A 25739-nucleotide genomic window follows, 5' to 3' on the forward strand; every position below is an offset into this window, starting at 1 on the left:
TTATTTTTGGTGTGCTGCACAGGCTTTTTTTCTAGTTGTGGCAAGCGGGGGCTACTCTCTAGTTGCGGTGGTGACATGTTATTTTTAATGTTTATTACTTTATTTTTGGTGTGCTGCACAGGCTTTTTTTCTAGTTGTGGCAAGCGGGGGCTACTCTCTAGTTGCGGTGCACGAGCTTCCCACTGGCGTTGGCTTCTCTTGTTGCAGAGCAGAGGCTCGAGGGCACTCAGGCTTCAGAAGCTGAGGCTCCTGAGCTCTAGAACACAGGCTGTAGTTGTGGTGCATGAGCTTACTTGCTCTGAAGCATGCGGAATTTTGCCAGATCAGGAATCACCCCTGTGCCTCCTGCATTAGCAGGCAGATTCTTTACCGTTGAGCCACCAGGGAAGCCCTCCATAACCACTTTTAATTAAACATTTCTGGTCAAATGTTAACACTTCAAGGCTGGATTCTCTTTGTTTTTAAAAAGGCAAATGGAATACATATGAAGTATTAGACGATAAGGAGATTTTCATACATTTTAACTTTTTTTAGATCCTTTAAACCACTTTTTCTTGTTGCAGCTACCAAATGAGTTCTAAAAATCAATGATGTATGTAATTGCATTACTGTCTCTGAAGCTACAAATAAGACTGAGTCCATTTTATTAATATAAGCAATTGTCCTATTATAGAGTTTTTGTTTGTTTTCAGTTAAGCATGGATTTCTTTTCATATTTATTTTTCTTTTCAGATAGGTGCCTTCTATTTAAACCTTGGAGGTGCTCCAGAAGGGCCAGCAGGCACAGGAAAAACGGAAACCACCAAAGACTTGGCTAAAGCTCTTGCTGTACAGTGCGTGGTGTTCAACTGTTCAGATGGGCTCGATTATCTAGCAATGGGAAAGGTAAAGTTACATATTAAATATTACAAGTAGTTTATAGTTAGGGCTAACTGGATAAGCTGAAGCAAATTCATATTTAAAACACTGATTGTGGTTTATGCATTATTTGAGCTCTTTTTTTTTAATGGGTAAAGCCATTGTTTTTATCCCTTTGGGGTTTTTATTGAGCTTAACTTACAATTTTGACTTAAAAGGTTCGCAGGTTTCTCACATGGTAAAGAATCTTCTTGAAATGTGGGAGACCAGAGTTTGATCCCTGGGTCTGGAAGATCCCCTGGGGATGGAAATGGCAACGCTGTCCTGTGTTCTTGCCCAGAGTACTCCATGGACAGTATAGTCGACTTGCAAAGAGTCGGACATAACTGAGCAACTAACACACACACTTCAATTTTGACTTAAAAGGTTAAATATTTGTTTTAACAAAAGATGTTCTTTCCTACGAAAATCATCGTTTTTCTTGTCCTTAGTTTTTTAAAGGATTGGCTTCTTCTGGTGCTTGGGCTTGCTTTGATGAATTTAATCGAATTGAGTTGGAAGTGCTGTCAGTGGTAGCTCAACAGATCCTTTGCATTCAGAGAGCCATTCAACAGAAGCTGGAAGTGTTTACTTTTGAAGGGACAGAACTTAAGCTCAATCCAAACTGTTTCGTAGCTATTACCATGAACCCTGGCTATGCAGGACGTTCTGAATTACCAGATAATCTTAAGGTAATATATATTTTTTAAAGAGTGTAAATTTGGTAATCAGCATAATCTACTCAAAATGGTACACTTTTCTCACATGTATTTGTAATCTCCCTTTTACCTTTTCCATTTGCTGTAAGGTTAACCTGTAAAGACTTTTTTTAATGGCTAAAAAAATATTGGAATATTAGAGTACATAAAACTGCTAAAATGCTTCTGAACAAATTAAAGAGTTAGTGAAAAGGTGCTGCGCTGGGGAGTAAACTTGAATATCAGCCCGTTGTCTTTGGGTGCTTATGCTCAGCTTTAAAACCTGTTTCCTTTATGTAAATAAAATGTTTCACTTGTTTTATGCTTCAGGTGCTTTTCAGAACAGTGGCTATGATGGTTCCAAACTATGCCCTCATAGCAGAAATCTCCCTCTACTCCTACGGATTTCTGAATGCAAAACCTCTGTCTGTGAAGATAGTAATGACCTATAGGCTCTGCTCAGAGCAGCTCTCATCACAGTTTCATTATGACTATGGAATGCGAGCAGTAAAAGCAGTTTTAATAGCTGCTGGAAACCTAAAACTAAAATTTCCAAATGAAAATGAAGATATCCTTGTAAGTATTAAATATATATGTTGTGAAAGTTTCCATTAAAAGATAATTTTTTTTTAGCAAGGTTGATTGTGAACTATAGATAGGCAGATAAGAGTTGTAGCTTTGAGCCTTTTTATGTGGGGTTGAAATGACAGTTTTGAGGTTCTGGTTTTCATTATAATTTGTAGGAATCCAAGGATCTTTCTGTTTGATAAGTGTAGTATTGGCTTTTTAGTATAGGGATTCCATGAAATATAAAACAAACTTTGACTTTGGTGAGGTGGGGGCAAGAGGAGGGCCAATACTGGCAATTAATCTGTATTGCACTTTTTGATTGATTTTTAGCTTCTTCGATCAATTAAAGATGTAAATGAACCAAAGTTTTTATCACATGATATACCCTTATTTAATGGAATAACTAGTGACTTATTTCCTGGTGTTAAACTTCCTGAAGCTGACTATCATGTAAGTAAACCTCTGAGAGTGACTTGTTCCTCAAATAAATTCATCTGGTGACTCAGTAGTTTTTTCGAGTTTTATTAAATGAGTGAATTATTCTATTAGGAATATAAACCCCTATTTTGGCTGCTCTGATTAATAAGGAAGAGTAAATTTTAGTGTGTGTGCTCAGTTGTTCGGTCGTGTCTGACTCTTTGCAACCCCATGGACTATAGCGTGCCATGCTCCTCTGTCTATGGGATTTCCCAGGCAACAGTACTAGAGTAGGATGCCATGCCCTTATCCAGGGAAATTTTAGTACTTTATTATGATACCAGGATTAACAAGTTTCAGGTCAAAGATAATGTTACCTATAAAAGAAACACATTTTATTTCTGTATTCTTATCTTGTGATTTATAATATTTACTACTAAATATACTTCCCTGGTGGCTCAGATTGTAAAGAATCTGCCTGCAATGCAGAGAACCCGGGTTCGATCCCTGGGTCAGGAAGATTCCCTGGAGAAGGGAATGGCTCCCCACTCCAGTATTCTTATCTGGAGAATTCTATGGACAGAGGAACCTGTAGGGTTACAGTCCATGGGTTTGTGAAGAATTGGACACGACTGAGCGATTAACAGAATGTCAATCTCAACCCGATAAATGTGTCTCTTAGTTTTTCAGGGTTCTCTGAGAAACTGCCAGATTTCTCCTTGTAGGTTTCTAGGTCCCCCAGTGAGAAGGGGGCATGCACTCCAGTGTTCCCTCTGTTCCCATCAGTTACCTCCCGGAGAGGATAAAAGCCTGGTTGGGCAAAAGTGGGGGCTAACTTTGCACCTGATTGGAGCACCACTGGGGAAAGCAATGGTGCTTGTTAACCCTGGTATCATATAACATAAAGTACTAAAATTTCCCTGGAGAAGGGCATGGCATCCTACTGGGGTAACTGATTTGGGGGTTTCTATTTTGACAGGGTAAGGTGAGGGGACAAAAGCTGAAGAAGATGGTGAGAGGAAGAAACGGAGTTTGAAAGAGGGAGTCCATGAGAAGATGTAGCTCCAAATCTTTTGGGGGCAACACAGAAATAGAGGCTTAACACAAACAAGACTGACTCAGACTTTTTTCTTCCGTAATTTAATTTTATACTGGAGTATAGTTGATTTACACTGTTGTGTTAGGTTCAGGTCTACAGCTAGGGCTTTCCACATGCTGCTAGTGGCAAAGAACCCCCCTGCCAGTGCAGGAGACACAGGAGATGCAGGTTCGATTCCTGGGTCTGGAAGGTCCCCTGGAGAAGGAAATGCCAACCCACTCCAGTATTCTTGCCTGGAGAATCCCATGGACAGAGGAGCCTGGCAGACCACAGTCCATAGGGTCGCAAGGAGTCTGACGCAACTGAAGAAACTTAGCATGCATATGTACAGCTAAGTGATTCAGTTATATATGGATACGTATATCCATTCTTTTTCAGAGTCACTTCCCATATACTTTATTACAGAATATTGAGGAGAGATCCCTGTCTACATATTAGTTGGTCCCTCTTGCTCATCTATTTTATATAAAGTAGTGTCTAAAGTTAATCACAAATCCTAAATGATCCCTCACCTCCACGTGTCTCTCTCACTTGCCCCTTGAAACCACAAGTCTACTTTCCAAGTCTGTGACTCTGTTGTTATTTTGCAAAGAAGTTCATTTCTATCATGCATTTTTTTTGAAGGATCCACATAAAAGAGATATCACATGATATTTGCCATTCTCTGTCTGATATTTGCCATTCTCCTTCACCTAGTGTGACCATCTCTATATCCTTCCATCTTGGGGCAATGACATGATTTCATTCTTTTTTAAGGCCAAATAATATTCCATTAAATATATGGACCACATCTTTATCCATTCAGAGTTTGGTAGACATTTAAGATGCTTTGGTGTCTTGGTTATTCTACATAATGTTGCAGTGAGTTTTGGGGTGTGTGTACCTTTTTGAACTATGGTTTTCTCAGGGTATTCTCCCAGAATTGGGATTGCCAGATCAAATGATACCTTTGTTTTTCCTTCTTGAAGGAACCAAAATACTGTACTTCACAGCACTACCAATTTGCATTCCTTCCAGCAGTGTACAAAGGTTGCATATTCTCCGTGCCCTCTCCAGCATTTGCTGTTTGGAAACTTTCTGATGGCCATTCTAACTGGAGTCAGTTGATAACTCGTTGCAGATTTTAATTTGCAATTGTCTAATAATTGGCTTTTCATTGGCTTTTTTCATAACAACAGTATAAATAAAATATACCTCTTGAATTTTCTTCTTGAAAGCCAGCCCATTCAAAAATTCTTTTTCCATGATCTTTGTGAGGACATTTCTTCAGGGCAGGTATTATTTCTTTGCAGCAATGCAAATCTTGTGGATGTTAACTATGATAGCAACAGGGAGTCAAGTTGCTGTTATGAGAAAGGGCCACAAGATGGGAGTACTTCCCCATTCCCAATCTGGAAAATAGACTGAGCCTTTTAGACAAAGTCATGTTCCTGATGGTAAATGAGAACGGAGCGGGGGCGGGGGAGGGGGGAGGAGAACAAAGACTCAAGGGCTTGTGTCTCTTTACCTCTGCCCCTCTTCCTTACCTATTCGCCTCCTCCCACCCCTCTCAGCCAAAGCCCAAGCCCTGAAAAAGCATTTTGCCAAGAGTATTAGGGTCAGTAGGTAGGGTGACTCTAAGCAAACTGGCTTTACCTGGGACCACACCACGAGGAGCTCTGGAGGGCCAAGGTTCTGAGAGATCTTCCTGGCATGCTGCTCCACTGTCCTTTGGAGGCATGAGTCTTGGCTTACCTGAAAAGGGCCCACCTGCATGCCGAAGCAGTGGTTTTATTCAGAGGGACCCGGCACTTTTGGTAGAAGTGGGGATCATTTGCTGGCATGACCTCCTGAGCAGCCTCAAACTCACACCACTCCTGCTTTGGGAGCCGAGTCTACTCAGGTCTAAGAAACCAGCCTGGGTGACTCAGGTCCAGGAGAATAGAATAGACATTTTTTGCTCTTATGACTGTTTTGTTTGTTTGGATGGTCTGTTGCAGTGGAGTTGACATGCATCGTTCTCTTTGCAGTGGAGTTGACATGCATCGTTCTCTTTGAGTTCTTCACCTCCTTGATTCACTTCTACATAGGCCTGTACCTATAATTTTCAGATTCTCATCCCATGATGGTATTGCAGAGTGTTGAGTTAAATTTCCTGGGCCCTTCTGTGGGTCTTCGGCTATGATATATTTTTATGTGCATTTCCAGTAGTTTGGGGCCTCCTCATTGATCCTGCTCCCTGCTTCCCCCTGCCAACCTCCCCATCTATGCCTTGGCAATGGTATGTTTCATGTGTAAGCCCGTGAGCCTGATTTTTGTGTGGGACACTAATGGGTTTCGATCATGTTTTAGATATCACTTGTAAGTGAAATCAGTCATACTTGTGTTCTGTCTGCCTCACTGGACTTGGTGTGAGCCTCTTCTGGTCCATTGAGTTGCTTAAAACAGCACAATTTTCATTGTGTTTCTGGGCTGAGTGACTGTCCACTGAGTATGGGTGGCATGCTTTCTTTCTCTGTTCATCTGTCCTCAGACACTTGGGTCGTTTCTCTGCCTTGGCTATTGTAAATAATGCAGACACGACCATTACAGTGCCTGTGACTTTTGCAAGGATGTTTTTCGCTGGGTATCCTTCCGGGAAGAGATACACGATCTTGTGGTAGCTCCGTTTTTCTTTTCTTAAATAAACATCCACACTGTTCTCCAGAGTGACTGTTGCCAGTTTACAGTCCCACCTCAGCATTGGAGAGTTCCCTATTCTTTCCCAACTCCACTCCCCAGACCCGGGGAGCCTTTTTCGAAGTGTTGATTTTGTAATGATTGCTGCCAGAGGATGCCTGTGTGTCTTTGTCTTGGGGTCTTTCTCCTCCTTAGAGATCCTGAGCATTTTCATTCAGGTGATTTTTCTCTGTGACAAAGAGAATGTGGCTGTTGAAATATGCACGTGGAGGGTCAGCTCTGTTTTGAGTTAGGTTTTCATTAGGTGCCTCATTAGGACCTTTCTTGGTGGGGGAGGTATCTGCATCCCCAATCCTGTGAACCTGAAGTACTCTGCGGCCATGTCTTCTCATTGCAGTTCCAGAAAATGTCCACAAGGCGGCAGCACTTCCTCATGCCCCACTTGTTCACTGGGCCATCCTTCCTGGGTTTTCAAGGAGAGTGGAAGGTGCCCAAGAGCTTGTGTCTCTTTACCTCTGACCCTCTTCCTCTACCCCTTCGCCTCCTCCCGACCACCTCAGTCAAACCCCAAGCCCTGCAAAAGTGTTATGCTGAGGGTCCTGAGTGTCAGTTGGTGGGGCGACTGTAAGCAAGCTGGCTGTAATCAGGGACCAGAGCCCCCCTGGAGCCCTGAAGCCCTACGCCTCTCAGAGCTCTTCCAGGCACGCCTCTCCACGTCCTTTGGCGGCTTGAGGCTCGGCTTAGGTGAAAAGGCCCCACCTGCATCCTGCGGTGGTGGTTTCATTCAGAGGGCACCCCTGGCCAAGTTCTGATGGAAGCGGGGCTCATTTGCTGGCACGTCCTCCTGAGCAGCCTCAATCCCACTCCAGTCCTGCTTTGGGAGCGGACTCTGCTCAGGTCTAGGGTTGGTCCAGGTCCCAGGGGAATTGCTATGGTTAGACGTCCACTATTTTTTCTTATTTGTGTCTGCTGAATGTACTGTGTTCTTTCTCCTTTGGTTGTTTTAAATGTTTTCTTTGTTTCCGTTCTTGACTCTGTGCCAAATCTTGTTCATTTTGTACTTATCCTGCTTGGTATTTGCTGCACTTCTGCTACCTGCATATTACTTTCTTTCTCCAGAAAATTCGTATTGTCTTTTAAAGTATTTCTTCTACCCAATTTTCTCTCCCCTGGGGCTCTAGTTACATGAATTAATATTTTTGACTATTTTATATTGTCTCACATGTCTCTTATGATCTATTTCTGTTTTTTCATTGCTTTTATTATCTGTGCTTTAGTTTGGATACTTTTATTGACTTGTCTTTAAGATTCATGATCCTTTCTTTGCCTTTGTTCAGTCTACCAATAAGCCTCTCCAATGGACCATTAATTTTATCAATTTTATTTTTTTCAGCTTTATTTTATCCAGTTTGACTTTATTAAAAGATCTCATTTCTTTGCTTAAATTCTTCATCTTTTCATCTATTTTTGTAATATTGTCTATGTTCTTTTATACATTTATAAAAGTCATTTTATTTTTTTGTCAGCTAATTACGACACCTGAGTCATCTGTGAGTTATTTTATTTACTATGTTTTTTTCCCCCTACTGATCAACAGCTATTTTTTCTTATGACTGTTGAAAATTGAGTAGAAAGTAAGAGGGTGAACTGGTAGTATTTTCCTGTAGGAAAACCATGTTTTTTTCCTTTGTAAGATGGCTAGGTTGAGCTGCTGATCTTTTCAACCAAGAGTTGACCTGAGCCAGAGTCTTGTTGCACAAGTATTGATCATTAGTCTATCTCTGATTTCAAATGTCTTTAGAGTGAGAATTGTCCTAATCTATGATAGGATCCTTCCTCTAGCAGCATTTTGGGATAAAAACATCCAAAGAAGACTAAGAAAATCTCTTTCTGTGGGGGGTTTGTAGCTAAGTCCTTGATTTCTTGTGTCAGTTCACACTCAGCAAAAGCATAGGCAGTGGAAAAACCAGCTTTATATTTGAAGCTCCTCCAGATTTATATGTCGCAGGAGTCTACATGGTCATTAAAATATCTGTCAATTTCCCCTTACTTCAGCAAACTCCCTCTGCAGTATAGCAGGTCAGACCAATGCCTACCTGTCTGTACTTGCTTCTAGAAGTAAAACTAGCAGCTGGTCTGTGTGAAAGGCTCATCCCTTTCTGAAATTTAGTTCCTTTAGACTTGTGCTCAGTGCTCAGTTGCTCAGTTGTGGCCAACTCTTTGCAACCCCTTGGACTGTAGCCCACCAGGCTTCTCTGTCAGTGGAATTTTCTAGGCAGGAATATTGGAATGGTTTGCCATTTCTGAAATTTAGTTCCTTTAGACTTACGTGTATCTAAAATGCTCCTGTGTGTTTACAGTTTTTATAATTTTTGTAACCTCTGTGTGTTTCTATTTACCATAGTGTGAAGGATTGTTTGGCATGTCCTTCTATATCCTAATCAAAAGTGAAATTCTGGAAAAACTAATAAGACAAGTTGTTTTCATGAAGCATACACCCAGTGCTATGATGCCATGATCATTGATAACTTATAATGGGAAACACTAATTTTTTAAAGTATTTTAATTCTACTTTTTCCTTTCTTAAGTAAAAAAAAAAGGTTTAAGAAATAGTTTACAAATATAAGAAGATAGTTTTATTATTTCTAAATGAAAAATCTATATTTATAAGACATGAATGATATGACTTATAATAGCATTTTGTAGAAATGCATTCCATTTTTCTTTTCTTTTAGGAATTTTTGGAATGTGCTCATGAAGCCTGCAAAGTACATAATCTTCAGCCTGTTAAATTTTTTCTTGAAAAAATGATTCAGACATATGAGATGATGATCGTTAGACACGGGTAAGATTATAGATAGTTAGATGCCATGGTTAGCTGTTATTTTTTAAGTTAAACTATTAAAACAACTAAAATTTGTAAACCAAAAGAGTCAGCAAATCTTGCTAGGTGCAGTAGGGAGCAACCCTCTACCCCCACTCTACCCCAGCCAGTCTCCATTCCAGTAACTTAAAAACAACGCTGTATTTCTCTCTCATGCCACATGTCTTAAAAAGATTGGAAAGGAGTGCTCATTCAGTCAGTGATGTAGCACTAATGACCCTCCACAATTTTCCCCTTTGATCATCAAATATGTTATTTGTTCTACTTCATGAATATTAAATACACTTTTACTTTCCCAGGGAGGCAACCTGAAAGTTCCAATCAATGAACCAGACTCAAAGTCTAGAATCTCTAGATGATGTGTGATAGTCTCTGTATCAGATTTGGAAGCTGTTCCTCTTGCTCCAGAGATCTAAAAATAGAAAAACAAGTTCTCTGCCCTGCACACATCCGGTATTATAATAGTGGGTTTACCAGAACATGATTACCACAGCAAATACTCACATTCAGAAACTGAACAGACAAAGCCAATACTTGGCAGTAGCGGTTCTGAAATTCAGCAAGGCATGTTGGACCCTAATTCCAGAGATAGACTGACTGTGAGAGTACTTCAGTGGTTTGTACTGAAGGCCCTTCCAGGGAATCAGAATCATTTTATACATAATTTATTGTAAAGGGTATCACTAAGTGGCTCTGGCCATTTTGTATCCATAATTACATATATATATATATATATTTTTTTTTTTTTCCCTCCTGAGATAGCCTTCCCTACCAATTGTATAAACTGAGATCCTCATAAAACCTGGGTATACTTCTGTTTGGCTTTGCTCCCCAAGAGGGGTTTTCTGGGAACCTGTCCTCTGTGGACTTTGGTTCAACCTTGTGAGGGGTCTCCCATCTCCATTTTCTTCCCTGGTCACATGTGAGGTGGATAATAGAGAAAATTTCCTTGAGAGCTGAAAAATGTTTTCAGCCGGCTCTCTACCTATAGAAAGGTCAAAGATCAAAGGTCTCAAAGGTCATGATTTTTTAAAGGCAGATTTTTTTTTAAAAGCTCTTTGTATTATATAAATTTACAGTCAACCCTCATGCATTCAGTAACTAAGAGTCTTTTTTACAAATCTTAAACATTCAAATTGTGTTTTAGCCTAGACTCCTGGTTTCTTTGTCAGTCAACTCTCTCAGAAACTTAATAAGCTTTTTTTTCCATTTGATTCCAGGTGTGCCAGGAGCCACCAGAGTGGTCCTTATTAAGTCATACCTTTGTAAACATCCTTATAGTATCCTCGAACCTATCTGACTTAGTTGGTGGGCCCACATCCTTAATCTGTTTTCCCTAAATTATTTCACCATCCGGAAATGATTGCTGGGAACCATATTAACCTTTCATATCTTATAATGAAGTGATACAATGGCCCTGCTCTTGATTTGGTCTTTGATACTAGGCTAAGTTGATCTTTGTTGTTCAAAGATTTTCTCAACTTATCTCTTACTAGTTGCAGATGAGAATAAATCACCTCATTCAGTCTCTCAAGTCTCTTTTCTCAGCTTTTCTCTACTTTCATACCAGCTTGCAAACTGGCCATATTTTCCTGAGCTCATTTCCTTTTGTAGTTCCTTGTTAAATGCATCCCTCAGCTGCCAATATATACTAATAATTTTCTGTTTACTATCTTTCCCCCCTAAAACCACAATTTCAACAGATTTATTTACCTATCTCCCAGATTATCTCAGGGGATAAATTTACCAAACGTTTGATCATTCAGTTCAGTTCAGCCAGGCCTCCCTGTCCATCACCAACTCCCGGAGTTTACGCAACTTCATGTCCATTGAGTCGGTGATGCCATCCAACCATCTCATCCTCTGTCATCCCCTTCTCCTCCTGCCCTCAATCTTTCCCAGCATCAGGGTCTTTTCAAATGAGTCAGCTCTTTGCATCAGGTGGCCAAAGTATTGGAGTTTCAGCTTCAACATCAGTCCTTCCAATGAACACCCAGGACTGATCTCTTTCAGGATGGACTGGTTGGATCTCCCTGAAGTCCAAGGGACTCTCAAGAGTCATCTCCAACACCACAGTTCAAAAGCATCAATTCTTTGGTGCTCAGCGTTCTTTATAGTCCAACTCTCACATCCATACATGACTACTGGAAAAACTATAGCCTTGACTAGACGGACCTTTGTTGACAAAGTAATGTCTCTGTTTTTGAATATGCTGTCTAGGTTGGTCATAACTTTCCTTCCAAGGAGTAAGCGTCTTTTAATTTCATGGCTGTAGTCACCATCTGCGGTGATTCTGGAGCCCAAAAAATAAAGTTCAACCACTGTTTCCCCATCTATTTCCCATGAAGTGATGGGACTGGATGCCATGATCTTAGTTTTCTGAATGTTGAGCTTTAAGCCAACTTTTTCACTCTCCTCTTTTACTTTCATCAAGAAGCTCATTAGTTCTTCTTCACTTTCTGCCATAAGGGTGGTTTCATCTACATATCTGAGGTTATTGATATTTCTGCCAGCAATCTTGATTCCAGCTTGTGCTTCCTCCAGTCCAGCGTTTCTCATGATGTGGTCTGCATACAAGTTAAATAAGCAAGGTGACAATATACAGCCTTGATGTACTCCTTTCCTATTTGGAACCAGTCTGTTGTTCCATGTCCAGTTCTAACTGTTGCTTCCTGACCTGCATACAGGTTTCTCAAGAGGCAGGTCAGGTGGTCTGGTATTCCTATCTCTTTCAGAATTTTCCACAGCATAGCATTAATTCCCAGTCGTTAGCCTCTGTTAACAGTTAATTTGCCACCCACAACTTAGCCTCTAAGCCAGTGCCCCTTAGTCTCTCTCTCTTTTTTTTTTATCATGGCAAGAATACCTTTCTCCCTTCTAGGTACCAATTTCTATCAGTAAGGATGGACTACAGAGAAACAATCTGTACCCAAATCTTAGTGACTTGAGAACAAAGGTGTATTTCTCTATCATACTGTTTTCAATCTAATTTAACAGGGAGGTTCTGCTCATCATAATTATTCAGTTCCCAGGATGTTGGAGCAGCCACCGTCTTAACATTGTGGGTCACAGATTGCTAGAGGGAAGAGAGCTCTGTAGGGTCCCTTATGGGCAATTATCTCTCCTCTACCAAGTAACACTCATCATTTCCATTTATTATACCTTAGTCACCTAGTAGTCCTAAAAGAGAGCAAGGAAGAGAGGAGATGTGCCAGCAGAGAGGAGATTCAGAGGTATTTGGCAAAGAGCACTGTAGCAAGTGAAAATGAGGAAAAGTGAATCCTCTCCATCTCCCTGCTTAGGAAACCTCAAGTCATTAAATTTTTTTTCTTAAGTATGCAGTTGTTTCCATTTTCATTTGGAAAATTTTTATTCTCTTTTGTAGATAAAGGTATTAATATTGAGAACTTGATTTAGAGATCAGTTAAATGTAACCACCTTATATCTGAGACAAAGTAATATAATTTCAAAAATTATATGTAGTAATTATCATAGGGTGAAAATTTATATACAAATATATAGGTAAATAATTTAACTTACCATTATTTTTGATATAATGACTTCTTTTCCTTCATAGTTTTATGTTAGTAGGAGAGCCTTTTGCTGGTAAAACAAAAGTTCTGCATATGCTGGCTGATACTCTAACTCTTATGAATGAACGTGGCTGTGGAGAGGAAGAAAAAGTCATTTATAGGACTGTAAACCCCAAATCCATTACTATGGGCCAACTTTTTGGACAATTTGACCCAGTGTCCCATGAGGTAATCCTCAGTAGAAACATCTCTACTCTTACTGACAATGCACATTAAGCCAAGAAATTTGAAATATTTTTATGTTAACACTTTATAGTTTTTTAAGGGAAACTTTCCAACTCTTCCTTTTTTCCTCCTCAGTGGACTGATGGTATTGTAGCTAATACTTTTAGAGAATTTGCCTTATCAGAAACACCTGACCGGAAATGGGTTGTATTTGATGGTCCCATTGACACTTTGTGGATAGAGAGCATGAACACAGTACTGGACGATAATAAAAAGGTAAGCCATCACGATTAAAAGTGAAACAGATGCACAGTGTGAGTATACTTAACGCTGCTGTTAAGTCATGTCAGGCTACTGAGCAGTAAACCTAAAATGGTTAACGTGCTAAATTTATGTGTGTTTTTTTTTTTTTTTTACCACAATTAGAAAAAACAAAGCAGATACAGACATGGTTAAGCATGTTATATGTCCAACAACTAAATCCCAAAATTTTAAAATGAAGGATGCAGCAAATTTAAAAAGTTTATAAGTTATCTTTTCAATGAAAACTATGCTGTGGTAAATTCTTTGATTAGTTTTTTTTTTTTAATTAGAATACAAGTATATTAAAACTACTACATTAGCTGGAAGGCATGGTAATGTGATGGGTGATAATAAGTTATGTGACTATAGTCTTAAGGCTTCTTATAGAACTTTAATGTTTTCAGTTCAGTTCAGTTCAGTCACTCAGTCGTGTCCGACTCTTTGCAACCCCATGAATCGCAGTACACCAGGCCTCCCTGTCCATCACTAACTCCTGGAGTTCACTCAGACTCACATCCATCGAGTCAGTTTAATATTTTAGAAGAAAACAAAAAACCCTTCTTTTTTGAAAACATAGACTGCTTCAGTGTTTATATGTGGTACATAACCTTAGAACCTGTGAGATTTAAAAAAAATAAGAAAATGGAAATCTTATATTTATTTTAACTGAGAGATAACATATATAATGTATAAAATGAATACCAAAGTTTAGAATCTATGATTTCTTTTACATATGCGTACACCCAGATGACCATAATATAAATAAAAATACCTTAAATTTATTGCTCCCTACAAGGTTCACTTAAGTCCCTATGCAATCTGTACATCTTCCCAAAGGCACAATCGTTATTCTAACTTGTGCTGTAATAACCTAGTTTTGCCAGTTCTTGAACTTCATGTAAATAGAATCACACCATATAATATTTTCTTTCTTTTGGTCAATACAACAATCTATGATATTAATATTGTAGTTCCATTTTATTTCTTTATTATTCTTTTAATATCTGTATTAGTATTCTACTGTATCAATATACCACAATTTATTTTTATATCTAAATGAAATACTTATACTACTAAGTAAGCAAACTAGTTTAATTAACATTCAAACATATACTCCAGTACTTTATTATAGGTGGTTAGTCATTTGTTTATTATTCAGTCATATTGATTGGACTAAGGGGGAAAGCAAAAAGACAAGAAATAGTGATGATTCAGAAGAGAGGGTTAATCAGTTTAGTTGAGTCCAAGGTAAGAGAAACCCCAGTAAGACGGTAGGCACTGAGAGAGGGCGTCAGAGGGCAGACAGACTGAAACCATAATCACAGACAACTAGCCAATCTGATCACACTTGTCTAACTCAATGAAACTAAGCCATGCCATGTAGGGCCACCCAAGATGGACGGGTCATGGTGGAGAGTTCTGACAAAATGTGGTCCACTGGAGAAGGGAATGGTAAACCACTTCAGTATTCTTGCCTTGAGAACCGCATGAACAGAATGAAAAGGGAAAAAGATAGGACACTGAAAGATGAACTCCCCAGGTCAGTAGGTGCCCAATATGCTACTGGAGATCAGTGGAGAAATAACTCCAGGAAGAATGAAGAGACGGTGCCAAAGCAAAAACAACACCCAGTTGTGGATGTGACTGGTGATGGAAGTAAAGTCCAATGCTGTAAAGAGCAATATTGCATAGGAACCTGGAATGTTAGGTCCGTGAATCAAGACAAATGGGAAGTGGTCAACAGGAGATGGCAAGAGTGAACGTTGATATTTTAGGAATCAGCGAACTAAATGGGTGAATTTAACTCAGATGACCATTATTTCTACTACTGTGGGCAAGAATCTCTTAGAAGAAATGGACTAGCCATCATAGTTAACAAAATAGTCTGAAATGCAGTACTTGGATGCAATCTCAAAAACAACAGAATGATCTCTGTTCGTTTCCAAGGCAAACCATTCAGTATCACAGTAATCCAAGTCTATGCCCCAACTAGTAATGTTGAAGAAGCTGAAGTTGAATGGTTCTATGAAGACCTGCAAGACCTTTTGGAACTAACACCCAAAAAAGATGTCCTTTTCATTATGGGAGAATGGAATGCAAAAGTAGGAAGTCAAGAAATACCTGGAGTAACAGGCAAATTTGGCTTTCGAGTACAGAATGAAGCAGGGCAAAGGTTAATAGAGTTTTGCCAAGAGAATGCACTGGTCATAGAAAACACACTCTTCCAACAACACAAGAGATTCTACACATGGACATCACCAGATGGTCAACATCGAAATCAGATTGATTATATTCTTTGCAGTCAAAGATGGAGAAGCTCTATACAGTCAGCAAAAATAAGACTGGGAGCTGACTGTGGCTCAGATCGTGAACTCCTTATTGCCAAATTCAGACTTAAATTGAAGAAAGTAGGGAAAACTACTACACCATTCAGGTATGACCTAAATCAAATCCCTTATGATTATACAGTGGAAGTGAGAAATAGATTTAAGGGACTAGATCTGATAGACAGAGTGCTCGATGAACTATGGACTGAGGTTCGTGACATTGTACAGGAGTCAGGGATCAAGACCATCCCCAAGAAAAAGAAATGCAAAAAAGTAAAATGGCTGTCTGAGGAGGCCTTACAAATAGCTGTGAAAAGAAGAGAAGCAAAAAGCAAAGGAGAAAAGGAAAGATATACCCATTTGAATGCAGAGTTGGAAAGAATAGCAAGGAGAGATAAGAAAGCCTTCCTCAGAGATCAGTACAAAGAAATAGAGGAAAACAACAGAATGGGAAAGACTAGAGATCTCTTCAAGAAAATTAGAGATACCAAGGTAACATTTCATGCAAAAATGGGCTTAATAAAGGACAGAAACGGTATGGACCTAACAGAAACAGAAGATATTAAGAAGAGGTGGCAAGAATACACAGAAGAACTGTACAAAAAACATCTTCACAACCCAGATAATCACGATGGTGTGATCACTCACCTAGAGCCAGACATCCTGGAGTGTGAAGTCAAGTGGGCCTTAGAAAGCATCACTACGAACACAGCTAGTGGAGGTGATGGAATTCCAGTTGAGCTCTTGCAAATCCTGAAAGATGATGCTGTGAAAGTGCTGCACTCACTATGCCAGCAAATTTGGAAAACTCAGCAGTGGCCACAGGACTGAAAAAGGTCAGTTTTCATTCCAATCCCAAAGAAAGGCAATGCCAAAGAATGCTCAAACTACCACACAATTGCACTCATCTCACACACTAGTAAAGTAATGCTCAAAATTCTCCAAGCCAGGCTTCAGCAATATGTGAACTGTGAACTTCCTGATGTTCAAGCTGGTTTTAGAAAAGGCAGAGGAACCAGAAATCAAATTGCCAACATCCGCTGGATCATGGAAAAAGCAAGAGAGTTCCAGAAGAGCATCTATTTCTGCTTTATTGACTATGCCAAAGCCTTTGACTGTGTGGATCACAATAAACTGTGGAAAATTCTTCAAGAGATGGGAATAGCAGACCACCTGACCTGCCTCTTGAGAAATTGTATACAGGTCAGGAAGCAACAGTTAGAACTAGACATGGAGCAACAGACCGGTTCCAATTCAGAAAAGGAGTATGTCAAGGCTGTATATTGTCACCTTGCTTATTTAACTTGTATGCAGAGTACATCATGAGAAACGCTGGACTGGAGAAAGCACAAGCTGGAATCAAGATTGCTGGCAGAAATATCAATAACCTCAGATATGCAAATAACACCACCCTTATGGCAGAAAGTGAAGAGGAACTAAAAAGCCTCTTGATAAAAGTGAAAGAGGAGAGTGAAAAAGTTTACTTAAAGCTCAACATTCAGAAAACTAAGATCATAGCATCCAGTCTCATCACTTCATGGCAAATAGATGGATAAACAGTGGAAACAGTGGCTGACTTTATTTTTTGGGCTCCAGAATCACTGCAGATGGTGACTGCAGCCATGAAACTAAAAGACGCTTACTCCTTGGAAGGAAAGTTATGACCAACCTAGACGGTATATTAAAAAGCAGAGACATTACTTTGCCAACAAAGGTCCGTCTAGTCAAGGCTATGGTTTTTCCAGTGGTCATGTATGGATGTGAGAGTTGGACTATAAAGAAAGCTAAGTGCTGAAGAATTGATGCTTTTGAATTGTGGTGTTGGAGAAGACTCTTGAGAGTCTCTTGGACTGCAAGGAGATTCAACCAGTCCATCCTAAAGGAGATCAGTCCTGGGTGTTCATCAGAAGGACTGATGTTGAAGCTGAAACTCCAATACTTTGGCCACCTGATGTGAAGAGCTGACTCATTCGAAAAGATCCTGATGCTGGGAAAGATTGAAGGCAGCAGGAGAAGGGGACAACAGAGGATGAGATGGTTTGATGGCATCACCTACTCAATGGACATGAGTTTGCATAAACTCCAAGAGTTGGTGATGGACAGGGAGGCCTGGTATGCTGCAGTCCATGAGGTTGCAAAGTCAGACACGACTGAGTGACTGAACTGAACTGAAGGACTCAGAGCCTGGTGGAAGGATTGTTTCATATCAGATGAGAGGGGAGCAGGAAAGGTGAATGTGTGGCTTTAATAGTGGAAATTTTGAAGGCAAATTATTTTTTTCTCGATGTCCTCGTGGAGTGATTTATTAGGATTCCATCTCAAGGCAGTGGGTGGGTGGCAGGGACTCCAAGCCCCTAATGAACCGTTTGCATGTGGAGCACGCCAACAGTGCACCTGGTCAAGGGCAGACATGGTGCTATAGAGGCGACCTGGACACAGAACGTGGGGCAAGGAATGAGGCTCGGGTGATGGATCCGTAAACAGGGGCCTAGTCTCCCCAACCCTCGTAGGCAGAGGAGGAAAAATAAGGCTCATACTTTTCGTAAAACACCCATTTGCTGGGTACTTTCTTTCTCCTTATCTTGAAAAATAATAAAAACACGGGGGAAAAAAATCTCAAAAGAAAAGAAAGGAATAAAACGGTAAGAAGGCGAGAGATGGGAGGCCAGGGGGAGCCTGACCACGGTAGGGCTAGGGCGTCTGCCCACTGCGCCTCAGCCTCCTCCCTTCTTGGCCCCGGGGCCTGGCTCCCAAAGCCCCACAAGTGGGTCCCTGAGAGAAGGTGCGGGGCCTCGGCGGGGTCTCCGGGGGCCAGAGGCAAGAGGCCCACTGGCCTGCTGCTGGGTTCAGTTCGGGTTTGGGCCCAGCGAGTGGGGGCGCTGGCTGTGCGGTCTATCTAGGTTCAGCCCTCACAGGTCTGGGCCCCAGCAGAGGCCGGCAGTCCCAGGTGCAGCTCGTGGGTTTGATGCGCTCCCGCTGCTCTCGGAAATGCGGGAAGGACGGCCGTGCGAGGGCGTCCGGGTGCCCGCAGTGCATCATGGCCTCGTATGGACGGGCGGGCGGCCGTGGGGGGCGTCTGTCAGTCTGGTAGCCCTTTCCAGCCGCGGGGCCACGTCCTTCAGGGATGGATTCTTGGGTAAGACACTCGGCCGGAAGAGTAGATTTTTCCCAGAGAAGGATCTCGAAACGCCACACGTCCGACTCGGTGGAGAACTTCCTCTCTGTCAGGGCCTCGGGGGCCTCCCTCTGGATCGGCAGCTTGCAGGTGTCCTGGGTGCTGGAGGCCGCCTCGGTGAGGCCGGAGCCGCTGACCTGGGCCACGTGGTCCCTCGGACACCAGCACCTCCAGGTGTCCCACGGCCTCGCTGACGTCTAGGAAGAACTCGAGGAGATAGTCTCCTCCCAGTACCGACCGAGCCCTCACAGGTAGTCCCCCAGGACCCCTCAGCCGTGTTCTCGGCGACGATGTAGACCCGCCTTCCTCCTCTCCAGTCAGGCCCAGGAGCTGCACCAGGTGTACGCTGAAGTTGCGTCAGGACCCAGGCTTCAGCCCGGAAGGCCCGGACAGGAGCGTCATTCTTAACGGCGACCTTGTTCATTCCCTCGGTAGTTGCCCAGCATCACGCCTCCAAACTCTCGGTTCCCAGTGGTCTGCACCAGCTTCAGACCCTTCCTGTTTAGCACCTCCGTGACGTCTGGCCTGTCCCTCTGATCTGAGGTGCAGTGCTCCTCCAGCTGCCTGAGGTCCTCGTGGGTGCTGAGTTTGCTGGCTTGGTCCAGGATGTGGTGGCGTGCCTGGGGCTAGCCGGTGGTCTCCTGCACTAGGACAGGCCTGTCTGGTGGGCACAGTGGCTCTTCTGCCTGCTCCGCACGGTCTGGCCGTGGAACCAGGCCGTGAAGCTGAGTTCCATGCCTCTGCCTTCACGCCCTCCAGCTTCGGGACGTGGTTGTCTGGGGCGATGCCCTTGTGGCTCGCCTTATTCTTGGCTTTGTACCAATTGGGGTCCTTGGTGACAGCCACTTGCTGAGCACGTCTTCTTTGCCTAAGGGAGGGTCTTTCTTGGTAGCGCGGTGAAAGTTGTACTTGGCAATATAGTCTGTATGGGAGGGCCAGGCAACCTGAGTTGCTGACATCTTCTCATTACATCTGGCGTTCCCCCAGTCACAGGAAGGTGGACCTGTCACTTGGTACCATAAGAGCGCTGCCGTCCCGGCCCCCTCATTGCGGGCAGCATCAGTGGCCTGTGGAACAGTCCATAGTGTGGGGAGGGGCGCAGGGGTCCTGGGGGCTGTGGTACAAAGAAGTCTGTGTGCGAAAGAAAGGGGAGGAGAGACAGCCAGACAGAGGCAGGGGGATGGCTCTGTGCCCCGGTGGAGGAGGGAAGAGAAGTGCGGGGGTGGGGACGGGGGTTGGGAGGGAGTTCGGGTTAGTAAACAATGTAGCTGGGCCGCAAACCACAGTGGTTCGACTTGGGGACATCGCTCTGGCAGCCCAGGGCTGCCCCCGGCATCTGGATGAGGGCCAAGGGGCCCAGCCGCCATAGGCTGGCTGGGATGGGGTAGACAGGAAGCCCGAGTGTGGCCCTGACACCGCGGCAACCTGAATTGCCGACGTCTTGGAAGATTTGACAAATCCTTTGGACGATTTATTTTTTTCTTTGTGAAGCGGTAGACCGTGGTTCTTTGTACACTGGAGAAAGGGGAAGATTTAAATTAGCCATCAAGGAAAATGGAAAAGAGAGCTGCCTAGGAAAACGAAGAAGCATATCTGGGTGTTATGGAGAACCCGATAGACTTAAGACCATGAACTCTAAGTTTAGTGCTGACATCTGCCTCTGTGAGATTTTCTCTACCAATCTAAGCACTTTAGATGTAGGTGTAGTTCAAGTTGCTAGACTGGAAATACAGAAAGACTTTAAATATATTGACAGGAGAATGCTAGAAATGCTGACCATAGAACAGAAGCTACCTAATGAAAGAAGTGAAAACAACAGGGGACTGAAAATCTCTGAAAATAAAGAGCAAATTTAGTAGGAGTCAACGAGTGAGAGAGCTGTATAGATGGGAGACATTATTAAAAGTTAATGACAATTACAAACATGGAAGCCAAGGAGACTGAGAGAATAGCTTTAATAATAATGAATAAGATAGTTATTTGGCAGAAAAGACACAGTTGATAAAATCAGTTTTTTACATATTTGATTAAAGAGGAATGTTTTAGATTAAAAGAGACCCAGAAGTGAAGTGAAGTCGCTCAGTTGTGTCCGACTCTTTGCGACCCCATAGACGGTAGCCTACCAGGCTCCGCGGTCCATGGGATTTTCCAGGCAAGAATACTGGAGTGGGCTGCCATTTCCTTCTCCAGGGGAATCTTCCCAACCCAGGGATCAAACCCAGGTCTCCTGCATTGCAGACAGACGCTTTACTATCTGAGCCACTAGGGAAGCTATCAGATCAGATCAGATCAGATCAGTCGCTCAGTCTTGTCTGACTCTTTGCGACCCCATGAATCGCAGCACGCCAGGCCTCCCTGTCCATCACCAACTCCCGGAGTTCACTCAGACTCATGTCCGTCGAGTCAGTGATGCCATCCAGCCATCTCATCCTCTGTCGTCCCCTTCTCCTCCTGCCCCCAATCCCTCCCAACATCAGAGTCTTTTCCAACGAGTCAACTCTTTGCATGAGGTGCCCAAAGTACTGGAGTTTCAGCTTTAGCATCATTCCTTCCAAAGAAATCCCAGGGCTGATCTCCTTCAGAATGGACTGGTTGGATCTCCTTGCAGTCCAAGGGACTCTCAAGAGTCTTCTCCAACACCACAGTTCAAAAGCATCAATTCTTCGGCGCTCAACCTTCTTCACAGTCCAACTCTCACATCCATACATGACCACAGGAAAAACCATAGCCTTGACTAGACGAACCTTTGTTGGCAAAGTAATGTCTCTGCTTTTGAATATGCTATCTAGGTTGGTCATAACTTTCCTTCCAAGGAGTAAGCGTCTTTTAATTTCATGGTTGCAGTCACCATCTGCAGTGATTTTGGAGCCCAGAAAAATAAAGTCTGACACTGTTTCCACTGTTTCCCCATCTATTTCCCATGAAGTGGTGGGACCGGATGCCATGATCTTTGTTTTCTGAATGTTGAGCTTTAAGCCAACTTTTTCACTCTCCACTTTCACTTTCATCAAGAGGCTTTTGAGTTCCTCTTCGCTTTCTGCCATAAGGGTGGTGTCATCTGCATATCTGAGGTTATTGATATTTCTCCCGGCAATCTTGATTCGTTTGTGTTTCTTCCAGTCCAGCGTTTCTCATGATGTACTCTGCATAGAAGTTAAATAAACAGGGTGACAATATACAGCCTTGACGAACTCCTTTTCCTATTTGGAACCAGTCTGTTGTTCCATGTCCAGTTCTAACTGTTGCTTCCTGACCTGCATACAAAGTTTATACAAAGGCTGGGCAAGTTCCCCATAACCCTGAATCCAAATGCAACAGTAACCTGTGATTCCCTAAAATCTTCTCAATTGTCTTAAAGTCATAGGTAGGGGATGATTTAGTATAGGTTTAATTCTCTCAGGGCCTATGGCCCTAGTTCCTTCTGATATGATTAGGCCCAGATATAGGTGTAGTTCAGGTTGCTAGACTGGAAATACAGAAAGACTTTAAATATATTGACAGGAGGATGCTAGAAATGCTGGACCATAGAACAGAAGCTACCTAATGAAAGAAGTGAAAAAAACAGGGGACTGAAAATCTCTGAAAATAAAGAGCAAATTTAGTAGGAGTCAACGAGTAAGAGAGCTGTATAGATAGGAGACATTATTAAAAGTTAATGACAATTATAAACGGGGAAGCCAAGGTCTCTCTATAAAGAGACCCAGAGGAGACTGCAAATCCAATGCACGGTCCTTGATTCAATTTTGGTCTGAATAAATCAGTTGAAAAGACATTCCTGACACAACTGAGAATATTTGAGTATTGGCTAAGTATTAGATGATATTAAGGAATCATTGGTAATTGTGTTAGATGTGATAATGTTATTGTGGTTATACAGGAAAATCCTTATTTTAAAAGATTAATATTGACTTATTTGGATGTGAAATGCCCTGATATTTGTAATGATCTTTAAAATACTTTTTAAAAAGACAAAGCAAATATAGCAAAATGTTACCATTGGTTAACTCTACAAGATGAGTATATGAATATTCATAGTATTCTCTACTTTTTATATTTCTCTTTTTATTAATAAAAAGTCTTACAACTATAAAATCTGTAGTATTTCATGTAATTTTTAATAACAAAAACTGACATTAGTATAGGATTTTGTAGTTTTTTCAATATATCACGTAGTTCCCGTCTCCCCTCCTCATATGAGAGAAGACAGAGCTAGACTTAGAATTTAGATTTAAGATTTTTCTGGCTTCCATCCTAAGACTTCCATCCTAAGACTTCCTCCTAGGGTTATATCCTAGGAGGTACTTTAATAAGTAGAATAAACTTCTATCTGAGAAGTTTTAGATTTTTTAAAATAAACTTTTGAAAAATCATTGCCTTCAGCTTTGCCTTATGAGTGGAGAAATCATTCAGATGTCCCCTCAAATGAGCCTCATCTTTGAAACAATGGACCTTTCCCAGGCCTCAGTAAGTTCATAATTTATTATAATACTAGTTTATTCGTTTGTTCACTGAGTCATAAGTCTTTTGTTCTGTATTGTTTGTTTCTTTATTAAATCGTAAAAAATTATTGGAGTGTAGTTGATTTACAGTGTTGTGTTAGTTTCAGGAATAAATCGTTTTTATTATGTGTCAGAAAGTGAGTTAGGCACAAAAAATACAAAGATGAATAAGACAGTGTATGCTCATTTAGAGAGGATGAGAAGCATGCTAATATATTATATATATATATATATCTCCTGATATAGAGGTACATGTTAGTGCTCTAAGAATAAGGAGGGGGCAAGTGCCCAAGCGAGGAATGGGTAGAGGAAGAGGACATGGGACAATGTTTGAGCGTTTGATCCGGTTTTGAGGGGTAAGACTTCTCTGTGGAGATTGGCTGGGGCTTGGCACTCCAAATCATGACAAGATGTCTTGAAAAGACTTGGAGCCATGACATATCTGGGGATCTGTAACTGCAGAGAGTTTCATCTAGTGTATGTGATGCTATAGAGGAAGACAGGAGCCAGATCATGAAGGACCTTATAAGTGATGCAAAGAATTCTTTAATAACTTCCAGATTGGAAAATGAAAACTTGTCTGTTTTCCTCTAGCCTGCCACTGTAAGCCGCTGTGGCATGATTTATTTGGAGCCCTCACAGTTGGGATGGAAACCACTTGTGTCTTCATGGTTGAATTCACTGAAAGGACCTCTACAGGAACCAGATCACCAAGCTCTTCTGAGAGGACTTTTTGACTGGTTAATAAAGCCCACTTTAAAGCTCCGTAAGAAAAAATGCAAGGTAACATTATAATTCTCTTATCTACTCTAATTTCTTTACTTTCCATTCAACTCGACTAAGTTTAAAGTCAGGATGGTAGGATAAATAAATCTTTTCTACTTAGACATATAATATCCACTTTTTTAAAAAATCAAAAGATTTATTATGAACATCCATGATTCATATGCAGTTGTAAGAAATAATACAGAGAGATCCCACATACACTTCACCTGGTTTTCCCCCATGGCAACATTTTGCAAGACTGTATTATAATATCACAACAAGGATATTGACATTGATAACACCTGCTGATCTTATTTACATTTCCCTAGTTATCCTTGTACTCACGTGTCTCTGTGTGTGTATGTGTCTGTATTCATGCGCATGCGTTTATCCAGCATTTATGTGTTTTTAATTTTAATATGTATGCTTAAAGTGTACAAGATGATTTGATATTCATACATGTAGTGAAATGAATGGGCTTCCCTGGTAGCTCAGCTGGTAAAGAATCCGCCTGTAATGCAGGAGACCCTGGTTTGATTCCTGGATTGGGAAGATCCCCTGGAGAAAGGAATGGCTACCCACTCCAGTATTCTTGCCTGGAGAGTGAAATGATTATCACAGTCAGGATAATTACCATACCTTCTCAAATAGTTAACACATTTGTATGTATGTGTGTGTGATGAGAGCAGCTAAATCTGCTCTCATAGCAAATCTTCAGTATTGATACATATTGTACAGTATTACTAACTGTAGTTATCATGCTGTATATTAGATCTCTTAGACTTATTCACCCTGCATAACTGTAACTTTGTACTGTTTGCCCATCTCCCCATTTCTCCCACCTCCTCCCCACTTGTAACCTCTGTTTTACTCTGCTTCTTTTTATGTATTCAACTTTTAGATCATGCATATAAGGGAGATCATGCAGTTTTTTCCTTTCTGTATCTGGCTTATTTCTCTTAGCATAATGTCCTCAAGTTTTATCTATGTTGTTGCAAATGGCAGGATTTTCTTTTTTAAGAATGAATATTATTCTATTATATATCTACCACAATATCTTTATCCATTCATCCACCAGTGGACAGTTAGGTGTTTCCATATCTTGGCTGTTGTGAATAACGCTTCAGTGAATATGGGAGCACAGATATCTCCTTGAGGTACTTATTTTATTTCCTTTGAGTGTATACCTAGAAGAGGGGTTGCTGGATCATACGGTAGTTCTATTTTTAGTTTTTTGAGGCCCCTCCATACCTTTGCATTAATAATGACTGGACTAATTTACCTTTCCACAGCCAGTGTGCAAGGGTTGTTTTTCTCCACATTCTCACCAACTCTAGTTATCTTTTATCTTTTTTATAATATCCATCCTAACAGGTGTGAGGTGATATATCATTGTGGTTTTGATTTGCATTTCCATATTGATTAGTGAGGTTAACTGACTTTTCATATACCTCTGGACCATTAGTATGTTGTCTTTAATTTCAGTATCACTTCTTTGCAGAGATAATTTGTTTTATTTTCATATCTCCTAGCTCAATATACAGGTAGACTGTATTTTTGATAAATGTTTGTTGAATAAATAGATGAATAAATAACTGTTATAAACTTCATTTCTACTATCTCTAGATCACTGTTTATTCTCTTACTAATTTTCATTTCTCAGAGAATTCAGAAGAAGAATATGTTTCA

The 25739-nt window shown here is 41.3% G+C and overlaps 1 protein-coding gene and 1 pseudogene across 6 annotated transcripts in view; one reads left to right on the top strand and one right to left on the bottom strand.

The window, feature by feature from the left end:
* Positions 1 to 25739, top strand: part of DNAH12 (dynein axonemal heavy chain 12) — a 191426-nt gene that overhangs the window by 75078 nt on the left and 90609 nt on the right. For 5 of the 6 annotated variants that reach the window (XM_059880070.1, XM_059880063.1, XM_059880064.1 and 2 more), the window contains 9 exons: positions 733 to 885; positions 1350 to 1589; positions 1926 to 2171; positions 2496 to 2615; positions 9075 to 9184; positions 12801 to 12984; positions 13117 to 13257; positions 23167 to 23250; positions 23880 to 24068. In XM_059880070.1, coding sequence (XP_059736053.1) covers positions 733 to 885; positions 1350 to 1589; positions 1926 to 2171; positions 2496 to 2615; positions 9075 to 9184; positions 12801 to 12984; positions 13117 to 13257; positions 23167 to 23250; positions 23880 to 24068 — 1467 coding nt within the window. Of the gene's footprint in view, positions 1 to 732; positions 886 to 1349; positions 1590 to 1925; positions 2172 to 2495; positions 2616 to 9074; positions 9185 to 12800; positions 12985 to 13116; positions 13258 to 23166; positions 23251 to 23879; positions 24069 to 25739 lie in introns of those variants that run through there. The other variant, XM_059880066.1, reaches the window with a different exon arrangement.
* LOC790595 (tyrosine-protein kinase CSK-like) lies at positions 18514 to 19745 on the bottom strand (annotated as a pseudogene).

The sequence above is a fragment of the Bos taurus genome, chromosome 22 (genome assembly GCF_002263795.3).
Source record: "Bos taurus isolate L1 Dominette 01449 registration number 42190680 breed Hereford chromosome 22, ARS-UCD2.0, whole genome shotgun sequence".
In the NCBI taxonomy this organism is placed as follows: Eukaryota; Metazoa; Chordata; class Mammalia; order Artiodactyla; family Bovidae; genus Bos; species Bos taurus.